Genomic DNA, 12,024 nt, shown 5'->3' with positions numbered 1-12,024 from the left:
TCTTTCTTTGCCCTCCAAGGGGGCATCTGCAATAGATGGGGCATCTACATCTATTGCGACTTCAGAGGGGGCTCCTATTCCTCCAGTTTCATAGGGGGTCCCCACCCACTGCTCAATCCTTCGCACACCTTAGCGGAGGTCTTTTACCTTCTTCTTCTACCCTTGGATCGGGTGACTTCCTTCCAGCGGTCATCTCACCTACTGATACCCAGGATCTCGAGGATCTACCTACATCGGGGCCTTGGAGGTCCAGCTGTGACTTGGTAACGAGGCTTCGTATTCCTTCTTGCATGGATGCACAAAGCTAGTGCCTTCTCTCCCGAGGTTGAGTCTCAGGTTCTCCAATTCATTCTGTCTACTGTTCTTTACTGCAAGTTACCTTTCAGGTGGAAATCTTGGATCTTAGGGATCTTCTACATCTTCTTCCTCCTCTTCTTCTTGCCTCGGTCACTTGGTCTACATGGAGCCAACTCCCGAGATCAAGTACGGGCATATCCTTATGGTTCTCGGCACCACACAAAGTCTAACATTCCTCCTATGCATTGCATGATTTCATCATCTTTGTACTAGGGCGCTTGGGCAAGAGAATAATTTACCCACAAGGGACACTATCCAAGTGGCACCTACTGCATGAGCATTCTTCAGCATGTAGCATTCCATCTCCACCTCACTCTTCTCTTCTTCCCTTTTTGGGCCTAAGAGGGTGTTGAGAAACCCTTCACCCTTCATCCGCGTTTGCATTTTTGCATTTCTGCGTTTTGCGTTTAAGGGTTTGCAGCCCCAAAAAGGGACATCACCCTAGACTGACTGTGCCTATTTATAGGCCACTCTCTCACTCATTCTTTATGGCTGATTCATTCAGTCCGTCACCTCTTCTCTCCAACCTCTCCACTGTCCTCACACCCCTTCAGGAGCACATTGTGGTTCATGGTTCGTGGCTGTCTTCATCATCTTCCTTGAGCTACGGCACCCTTGTTCCCTTGTATCACATTCACTCCATGATTCAAAACTTCATCATTCCATTCATCAAAGTTTCTTCTCTCTTCTCTTCTCTTCTCCATATTTGCCGAGTTCACTCCATGTTCCTCCCCGCACACCCTACTGTCTCGCTGGTACGTCATCTTTTGACACCCTTGTCATGGGGTTCTTTTGCAACTTTCTCCTCTGTTTTCCCTTCTATTGCCCGTTTGGCTTCCAACTCTTTCCTCAAGTCGCATGTCAACCTTTGCTGGGTGGCTATCTGGCATGTTTTTTCGAGTTAATAGACCAAGAATGTTTCCTTTTTAGCTTCCAACTCTGCCAGTGTTGCATTCCTCTCCTCCCTTATTCTTTCCACCTGACCTAGGAGTCCCTGGACATACTCATCATATTGTGTCGACCTCGGCATGGCCAACAGTATGGACATAGTTAAGGCCTCCACTATGGCTTTCTTTCGGTCTTATCTGGATTCAACATTCACAGTAGCAAGTCTCCTTGTTCCTAGTACAGGGGCTCCTCCACTGGTTGTTGGTCCAAGTTGCTGCACCATGTTGACTAGGTAATATACCCAGGCCATCACGTTGCTTTGGTCCACTGTCGCATCCATGGTTTCTTGGGTGGTGGTAGCAGTGGCAACCATGACGGGCGAGGGCGGTTCCAACAGGGCCTTCCCTTTGCCTTCCACCACGGGTCCTCTAGCTGCTTCTACTTGCTGCAGAGTTGGTTCCAAGCACGTCATCTAGGCTCCCTCTTCATTCTTCCTCCGTCCTTCAAGATTCTTCTTCTGCCTTTTGCAGCATTCCTCCTCTTCTTCTTGCTTCTTCTTGCTTGGAATTTTCAGCAAGAATTCCTTCCACTCCTCTTGGCTTGATGGGACCAAACCCTCCCTACCTTTCTCGCTAATGGTCCATTCACTGGACCCCTCCTGTTGCTGTTGTGCTTGGAATCGAGTTCCCTTCTTTCTTGCAGCTCGCTCTGTCTTTTCTTTTTGTGGCTCGCTCACTTCTTTGTCTCCCACCTTTCTAGCCTTTGGAGACACTAATGGGCTTTTTGGGACTGAGGAGAGGTGCTTCTCTTGGATGGGAAATCTCTCCAAAGTCTCCCCTACTTCTTCCCTTTTCGTTTCTCTCACGGCTTCGTGGATGATGGCAATCAGCACCCCTCCAAACCCTATCAAGGATGCTTTTGATGCAGGTGTTTTCTTGTCTGACTTGGTTGTGGTGGCCAGTGACTCATTTCCTACAAGTCTTTGGCTCAAGGACAATATCTTGGCTCATGACTCGATTGTTTTGCCAACATAAGCATTTAGATTCACTTCATCCAAGGGCCCTGTTGCGATACTTTCAAGCATCGGCACTAGGATCCGAGCCATGAGGGTATTGTATTGGTGACTAGAGAATGGGGCATGCACCATCTTTGCCTGCAACTAGATGATAGGGTCAACGATGTCTACTAGACTAATCCCATCATTAGTGTGCACCTTTGTCTTCAACATCTCTAGCATACCATAGACATCCCTCTTTGGTCTCTTTCCCTGTGTGTTGGCCAACCCTAAAGCCTTCTTCAGTACTTTGGGGCTGAGTACAACCTCTATCCTTTTGGGCGAACCTTCCTTCCTGACAATCACCGTGTCACTGTTCTTCCTTAGGTCGAAGGTTCTCAAGAATTCTGTGCACCTACCATGGTCAATCTTCTGGCCAACCTTCTCGATGTATTTGTAAAGATTGCACTGGTCGACTATTTGTCTCACAGCGCCTTCCTTATCCAACAACTCTCCCAAGTTGTTGATGCTACGGTACTTTAGCTGGTTGTAGACTTGCGTTTCGGTGGCCAGTCAGTACTTGTTGTGCTCCTCCTCTAAGAACGAAAGTTGGCCTACCATCTCGAGTTCCTGTTATATCACAACAGCTCACAATTAGCTCATTTGAGAGTACCTTTTGTGAAAAAGAAAAAGTAGAACAAACATTATGGAATGATGCGATATTCCAATAAGAAATGGAAACTTTTTATACTTCAAGCAATCCACACATTCCAAACACGAATTCCATAAAAGATTTTTTCCAAGTACAAGTTTTTTTTAAAATAAGTACAGGTTCCCTTTATTCATCCAAGTCATATTTTCTTTTCTACCTTACCTCCTCCCTCTCGGAAATGATGAAAATCCTTCCTAGGATTGGATGGTGAAAGGTTAAGGACGTGAAACACTTGCTTGTTGTGCTTTATTTCTTCATGAGCCAGGCATAGAACTGTGGGTTATACTCTAAATGGACGTGATGGTCCATGTTGTGAGGCTTGACGACCATAACATGTTCCTCTAAAGGCCGTTTGCACATGATGGCCAATACTCTAAACAAGGTAGGAGCCACATAAGTTTGATCATACTCAGAGGTTTTAATTGCGCATCTCTGATCGACGTTGGTTATAATTTGGCAACCCTCTTATTCCTATTGGAGACGCAAAGCATATTATTTTCGCAGAAAGGAGTTGGACTCGGCTAACCGTTTCAGCTCTTCTAGTTCCTGGGTTGTTGCACAAACTTTGCTCTTGCTCTAGGAGGTAAGCAACTAATCTTTGAGGTCTTGCTCTCAAGAAATCTCGTTGGCAATCAAGGCCTCGGCCACCTCGGGAATCTTGATGAACATGAACTCATATTTCTCCCAAGTGCATGGCATGGAGTGTACCTCCATTGCTAATGGCTCATCGAGGAGGCCTAAATCCAACCATTCGTTGCTTTTAGCAAATGTGGTGAAGGTAGCATCCATGCGCCTGATGCAAGTGATGAGGTCGTCTCCCGTATTAGTAGCTAGGTCTGAGGCCAAAGTAACCATGGATCTTCACTTATAGGAGGGCCTAAGGCTTGCAGGAGGTTGGGGTTTGGTTGACCTAGATAACTCCACTACTGATGCCTGCCTCCTAGGCTATTCAGAGGGGTGTTTGTTGGCCACTTATGCAATGAAATTGGTCTTACGACTCAGTTGATGTGCTGCTTGCTACTTATGGAGCAATTGGAACAGCAAAAGTGTTAGGTTGAGTATGTTCAAATGCGCTAACCGCAATTTTAGTCGATAGACTTGTTGGGGCTCGATAGGTTTGGTTCCTTTTGGGTCAGTTCATTTCTCATACCTAGTTGACTTACAGTCTTGTGGAGATGGCTTGGAAAGCGGTGGCTGAGGGACACTTATGCCGCTCATGGACTTGGGCAATCAAATCCAAGTATTACCTTCATAGTAGCCGTGAGCACGCAATAGGGCTTTGGGCACCCATCGTGGCTTGACCATTCGTCGACTTTTGTAGTGCAAGCTTTATCTCCTAGGCCTAGGATGTGAGGTTTTAGGATTATGAGTTCGCACGGATTGGCTTCTAGGCGACTCCAATTGTCATTTGGATATCCATCTAAGCTGTTGCTCAATAGCTTTGGGTATGTTTGCTAGTGGTTGCGGCCGGTTGGTTGCGGTGGGCCGAGATAAGTCGCAACCCTCCTCCTCAGGCTTGGCACTAGCTTGCTCTATCGGTGGTGCTACGTTGCGGTCTTAGATGGAGCCGCGCTGCCCTTGCTGAAAGCCATCACTAACCAAACATTGCCAATGGCAAGGCGAATGCGTTGTGAGTTGTAGTCAACATTGCAGTGTACTTGCTTCTCGAATGCACATCCTAGCAGCAATTCCTTACCAACGGTTTCGGTGTTAGGCATCACGTAGAAGATCATTGATAGGCTTTCAGTCTCAATAGAGACCACTACCTTGCACTTTCCCAACAATGAATAAGACTATCCCCAAACGGGCTAAGTTTTGCATTGGTAGGTTGCAATTGGGGCTGACCGATGAGGGTCCAATGATTGTGCGTAAGGATATTACAATCAGCTCCCTCGTCTGAGTACATCAAAGGCATATGTCTTGTGAACAAAGACTAATATGTGCACGTAAGCAAGTGCCACTGCTTCCTCATCCTCTTCTTCAATCTCAATGATGGTGGCTACTCTTACGTTTACAGACGGGTTCAGCATTGAAGGCTCGTACAGTGGGTGCGTTGGAGGGTAGTACTTCTTAAGGCGACTGCCATTAAAGAAGCCTATTCTCCCCCCTCTAGAGTCTCGAGCTCTACATTGCCAGTTCGACTAATGTTGCAGACCTTGAAAGGTCCCAATCCCCTGAACTTCATCTTTTACTTATGGCCTTTTACCGAGTAAAGGAGCACTAAGTTGCCTTCTGAACAGTTATTTGGAGGAGGAAGGAAGTCTAAGTGTAGCAACCTCCCGGCTTTTCTTCCGTTGACTGGACTGATAAGGTATTTCGCTTGCAGAAAGCTCTTTATAGGACAGATCATCTATCTGAGACTCTTGCTGGCCATACTTCAAATTTCCTTGTGAGTCACCTACAATTGTCTACTGTGACAACCAGAGTGCTATTGCCCTTGCAGGCAATCCTATCATTATCCCTTGGACACGGCACGTGGCAGTTCACTTCCACTTCAATAGAGAACAGGTTGGACTAGGTACTATTTGCCTAGAGTTTGTGTTGTCCAATAACATTTTTGCAAATATTTTAACCAAGGCAGTCAACAAGCCGGTCCTACAGTACCTTCTACCACAGATCGGCTTGGGTACACCCTCCTCTACTACTTCAAAAATTTGACGAGGAGAGGGTGCTTCCCTCTTACTTCTCCTTCCAGATTAAGAGCGGATCATTTCCTTCTCTTGATAGTAACCAGTGATGATACTTACAGTTTTTTCACCTTTGGACACTTTTTTATTTTGTATTGACTATTATGGACATTTGTAACTTCATCCGCACTATCAGGATGGCATGATTGTAAAAGGGCACTTGCACAAGTGTACAATTTCCTTGCAAGTCCATTGTCCAAGTGGCACTCTTGCATCGCATTCTACATGAGCATGAATACTTACATCTTTTACACTACCCCATACATTGGCATTCTATTCATATAAACATACATCTATGCGCATTTATCCCTTTTCGGTCACCCTTGGCATGGTCCCCTCCAGGCTCCAGATCCATTATACTCGTGGCATTACGAATGGCAATCTCAAACCATGTTTTTTTTCCTATGCTTGGATGTTGGCTGTGCTCGTCTTACTTGCTTATCTATCATAGTGCTTTTCTTTCCATGTATTCTCCATATGATTGGAACACACACATACACTCTCCCTTAAAAATCCCTAATCACTTAGAAATCCCTTAGCAATGCTACATCTTGTGATCAAATTAATTCAAAGCCCCTTTTTTTTAAAAGCCCATTGTTGATTCCATCCGCCTTTGTAGAACTTGGTAAGCCCCTAGGCAACTGACGCATACCCTTAATTTGATAACTTCACCTTTCTAGGGGTGATCACTTGGGCTCCCTTGGTAAGATAACCATCACCTCTGTAGTCTTGGTAGGTCACTTCGGGGCAGCCAACGTACACCCTTCGCCCGATGCCCTAGCTACTTTGGAATGGAACACCTTGAGATAAAAGAAAATAATTATCAAGGGCTTATTTCTCACAGCTCAATTTTAGGTGTGAGAGAGGGTGTTAAGCTAAAATTACATTAGTCTGCCTTAAACAATCCCATAACACATTTAATTAATGAAGAAACCATCTTATTTTAAAAAGAAACACGATCCTAGAGAGTTAGTGTGTCCCATATGCAAAACCCTGATTGGAGTTCCCCAAACTTTCTATAAATAGGCATATAGCCCACCACTCTTTCTCAATCTCGTTTTTGTAAGTTTTAAGAGTCATATCTCTCCTACCCACATCCCATTCGCAAAGGATATCGCGGTCAAAGTCTTCCATTCTTGTTTGCTATCATTTAGCGCCTAATTCCAACCTCCATCACCTACATCAAATTGTCACCTATTGCTCCATCATTGCCAGACTTGCGTTTGCTGCCAAACATCCATCCCCAACTGCTGTGTTTATAGTTATCAAGGGTCTATGGAGCTGTCGCAATTATCTAGGTGTTGTCACCTTGCACTGTCTGTACATTTGATATTCTCTCTTCTCCAAAGGGTCATCTACACTGTCGCCCACCTCCAAACTCTTGTGTTTGCCATCTCCATCTCTCGCCTAATTTTCTCTCTCCTCAGGTACCTACGTTTTTAGTCTTTCTCTTTCTCGCACTGCCATCTGCATCAAATCCAACCTTCCCTAGCTACATTTGCTAGTGTGTTCGACACACAAAAGCTACCTTGCTACGTTTTGGGATCAGTTCAGAGTATGACACTCTCTCCAGCTCATAACCTCTACCTTGATCCTAGAGATACGAGACTTTGAGGTTTAGTATTCATTGCAAAGTGTGTTTGTTGCATAAGCATCGTATATTCAGTATTCATTAACTTCATTATTCATTGTATTCGTTATATCTGAGTTATCCTAACCCTATATGTGTTCTATGTTCATCAATCTACATTTTGTCATACGATTGACTTTGTGTTTTCTGCGTTTAGCGCATTTCTTCACAAGGCCTACAACATAGTCTAAGCTAGATACCCCATACTATTTAGAGGAGACACCTTCCTCAAACTAGTCAGGGAATACCCTAACCAATACCACTTGGGCCAGTTCCTAGTTGGGATTCATAGGCTTTGCATATCATTACCATAGGCAGCACTCTGTAGATAGGGGATAATAGTCACAGCTCACCGATTCCTTCCAAATAGTGACCACACATACAACACCTACATAAAGAGGGAGTGATATCCCAAAGAACTAAGGAGATGAGAAAACACACGCTGACCATGGATGCAGGGATACCAGACACAAACGCTACACCAAAGAGAGATGAGGAAGATTCACCAACAATACGAGCAATATCTAGCAGACTTAAGGAATCAATCCACATACTACCCCCATACTATCTTATCAAGGATGTAAGATGTACTCTATCCACTGATCCCGAATGAGTGGAGCTAGTTCTTAGTATATTATATCCTACCACATAGCTAGACATATGGCACTCCATATATCCATCCCATCATCTTCTTGTCATATCCCTACATAGGCAGTATATTGCACATTACTTAAGTTCCTTTTCACAATATATCATTGATTATCTTTTAGCACATCACACTTTGATATCTAGTGACAATCATCATTGTACATGGTTTTGTCTCATAGAACTCTTTTTTTTTTGTTTTCTTGGTCTCAACAATATCAATATATCTTTCTTTCCTTCTCAACAAGCATTGCCATAGTTGTCAGGTACAAAAGGGGCAACCACGTGCCTCCACCAATGCCACTCTAAAGAAGTGAATAATAAGCTCCATGGTAGAAGACCCCTCACAATCACTCATACGTAACACCCGATAAAAGGGAGTTAGGACAATGACAATGGCACAGACTTTCTACCAGAACTGCTCACCGAGCCACAACTGTTGCATAGCTTTGGCCTTCTCTATCTCTTGCTTATCCCACTCATTCCATCGAGTGGACATCACTGTCTGGCACAAGACAACCGCACCTCATAAGGGTGCTCAAGTAATAACCACATGTAAGCAAAGCGAGTTGAAGAAGGCTTCTTCAACTCGGGTGTGCTATGCTCCTGATACATTGCAAGCAACTTTACCTTTATCATGAAGAAGGTAACAACTAATGTGGCTCTGCCGGCCATCTTTTTCACCCACATGAGGTTTCCAATGTCCTCCAAGAGCAAGTCCAAACAATGACTTACGCACGGAGTCTACGGAATCATGGAAAACTCAGTCTCAAGCGAATGGCCCATGCGCTGACAATTTGATACATTGTCAGTAACAACTTGCACCACATTCAAGGGGCCCACCTACAACCACAAATTACAATACTTAGATATCCGAGAGAGAAAGAGAGTTGAGCCTCAAAAGATTCGACTTTCAAGAATCAAGAGAGATAGAGGCTTGGAGGGAAAGAGAATCGAGGTAGATATTAGAGAGAATAGGAAGATAGATATTTATGATTCATGAATAATGAAATAAACAACTTTAAAATACAATGTATACCTCAATGATAGCTTACCGAATGTGGCGATAGATGAAGGTGCCCGTCATTTTCCTCTCTCTCTTGCCAATGTCTATGGCTTGCAAAACGTAAATGCCAAGTAGACATGAAACAAGTATATTGATGATACTCATTTTTCACGATCACTCCATTTGTTCGTAAGAATAGAGCAACTGTATTTTGTCCATGCGGCCCGAATAGGATCAAGGGCTCTATCAATCCTATCCTTCTCTTCATCAATCTTTTTCATCCTCATATCATTGTATGTAACACCAATCCATCCTTCACATGAACCCACATTGGCAACAACTTAGTCCATCCTTCACATGAACCCACATTGGCAATAGCTTTTACCATCTTCTTCCATTGCTCTTGCTTTAGGACATTGAATGCAAGATTGCACTTGATCAACATGTGTGCAATTTCAATATCCGCAAGTCACTGCCTTTTTCTAAGAAATGCAAAAATGCAACCGATCCACGCACATGACCAGGAGAGAGAGAGAGAGAGAGAGAGAGAGAGAGAGGATTGCCTCTCCAATGTCGCATGAGCCTCCACTATTTGTCTTTTGCTAGAGCTAGATGCGGACGTGGAGCCCTGCTACCAATGGTAGAGGCCTCACCCGTATTGGTTGAAGATGCACCCACATTTGATGCTTTCTCGTTAGTAGGTATAGGTGTTAGTACTAATATGCCACTTCCTCCTCCTCTAGTGCCCCTCTCGTCTTGGCAAGAATCTCGTTCATGATATTTTGAGATATTTTCTTGCATGGAGCAACTTGTCCCCTCGTCTTGAAAAGATGTAGGAGAAGTCAAGTCGTACCACTTGTGTAGCACTTTCCGAAATACTTGCACGTCCAATGGTGAGAGTTGGACTTCTTTGTGTCCCTCTCCACACGAATGGCATGCAAATTAAAGGCTCCATGCTTCTCATGAGTCATGATGCTGATGAAGAGGGAGAGTAGCAAGTGAGAGAGAGGCTTGAGAGAGAGAGGCCCAAGGGATAGTGAGAGGCTTGAGACTCCAGCCTTGAGAAAGAGAGGGAGAGTGAGAGGCTTGAAAGTTAGAGAGAGAGGGGGTGGAAGTTAGAGAGAGGATATAGGAATTGGAATAGGCTTAAATCTTGATAGATAGATAGATTGCTTGAAGAGAGAGAGGCTTGAACAATGAGAATGCTTGTTGATTTGGTGTGGTGAAAGGATGGAGAGAAGGAGCACCTTTTATAAACTAGAGAAGAGAGTGGAACAAGAGAGGGATCCAAAGTGGAAGAAGAGAGAAGGCTCACAAGTGTGGAAAAGAGCATCCAAGGCTAGAGCATGGGATCCAATGGCAATTGGCATCCAATGGCAAGTGGCAATGGGGTCGCAAGTTTGCCACACGGGCAAAAAACAAGACAAAAACTCGAGCAAAGTGTGTAGATTTGACTTTGACCAAGACAAGTGGCAATGGGGTCGCAAGTTTGCCACACGGGCAAAAAACAAGACAAAAACTTGGGCAAAGTGTGTAGATTTGACTTTGACCAAAACGCAAAACGCACCAGACACAATGGACCAAAAGTGGCAATTTTTTGGTACAGAAAACATAAGGATTCATACTGTACTGTACCGTGCGGATCGTACATTACGAACACATTTGTTCTATGTTCGAGGGCAACTATGGGCATTGCCAAAACAATCCTCACTTTGGTAGAACCTCACAATTAGCAATCCGTCCTAGGGCAAAGGGGCCAATAGATTGTCATCTAACAATCCTCCATTATAATTTTTTTTTCCAAGTGAGTTGCATAAATATATTTTAATGGTCAAACTATTTATATTATATAGAGCTCAAAGAAAAAATATTAGGACATTTTGATATTTTTATCAAGTAGCCTTAGTTACAAATGAAAGGTTCATAAAAGAGGGAGAGAGAGGGGCCAATAGAGTGACACTCGAAGATGCATTGCTTTAGGGTTTTACAAAATCTAAAATATAAAAATTTTTACATGGCTCAATTGTTTGACTTAAGTTAAAGATAAGCTCATTTGTAATTTTTAAAAAATTCATATTATATTGTTAAGTGACTAAAAAAGCCGCATCCTTTGTCACTCGCTTGGGGTGCGGGTGTGTTTTCCTTTTGGAGGCCCCTTTGCCCTATATCATCTCTCTCTTAGCGAGTCCAGAGCAATAGAAGGTTACCTGGCGTTGTCTGCAGTTTGCCAACGCTTTCCTACGTAGGAGCAGACGCCTGGTAGTGACGTAAGTTGGATCTGTGTTGGAGAGGCCAGGCTCCAAGGCACGGGCAAACACGTCCGCGAAATCTTCCTCTTCTCCTCTTCCTTTGCTTTCTTCGTCCTTACTACCATTCTGCTCAACTCCTTTCTCCTGACGATTGCTTTCTTCGTCCTCAACTCTTGTCTCCTGATGATGTGAAGAGTTCCGAACCCGATGGTGTAGCTCGTTTGATTGCGAAACGATTTCCTGGTCCCACCCTTCTTGCTCCTCCGGAACCATGGACGCGTGGCGAGTTCGCGCGAGACTGCAAAGACTCAACAAGAGCCAAGGATGATTGCTTAAACGGATTGTCACATTTACACAACTAAATCCATAAAGAAGGCAGAATCTCCATCGATACATCTTTACTATTTCTTCCTATATCTATACTATTTCTTATTTTACGATTCACCAAGCCTCTTTTTTATTAGAATTTTTTTCTTTTCATATTATTTTTCTCTTCATCGCTTTCAAATTTCAAGAAAATTTCTGACTATTCAGGGGATAGTAAGCGCTCTCAATTAGCACTTAGTAAGCGTTGGTCCACATTAAAGCCTCGAACTCACATGGTCTACATTAAAGTCTCTACATAGTCCACTTGACATCCTCTCTCTCTCTCATATTGCCGACTACCAACCTCACCATAGGGAACCACCCTAAACATAGCCACAAAGAGATGTAGAGCTTTGTGGCTATGTTTAGGGAACCACCCTAAACATAGCCACAAAAAGATGTAGAGCTTGTCGTCCATGCCCAGTCGGTCCACACCCCCATACAAGGCATCATTTGCATATAAAAAGGATAGTACACCGTCATTAAGGGA

The 12,024-nt window shown here is 43.9% G+C and overlaps 1 protein-coding gene across 1 annotated transcript in view; it reads right to left on the bottom strand.

Moving 5' to 3' along the window:
- The window catches only part of LOC148019528 (Transducin/WD40 repeat-like superfamily protein), a 162,418-nt gene extending 150,868 nt beyond the window's left edge, over positions 1-11,550 (bottom strand). The window contains exon 1 of the mRNA XM_087701021.1: positions 11,127-11,550. Within this exon, the coding sequence (XP_087557147.1) occupies positions 11,127-11,441 (315 nt within the window). The 5' untranslated portion in view covers positions 11,442-11,550. The remainder of the gene's footprint in view (positions 1-11,126) is intronic.
- Positions 11,551-12,024: the final 474 nt, after the last annotated feature.

The sequence above is a fragment of the Lygodium microphyllum genome, chromosome 19 (genome assembly GCF_053477565.2).
Source record: "Lygodium microphyllum isolate KBCC chromosome 19, Lygodium_microphyllum_v1.1.10, whole genome shotgun sequence".
In the NCBI taxonomy this organism is placed as follows: domain Eukaryota; kingdom Viridiplantae; phylum Streptophyta; class Polypodiopsida; order Schizaeales; family Lygodiaceae; genus Lygodium; species Lygodium microphyllum.
The sequence above is the reverse complement of the archived record's forward strand: the minus strand, read 5'-3'. Positions and strand labels throughout refer to the sequence as shown.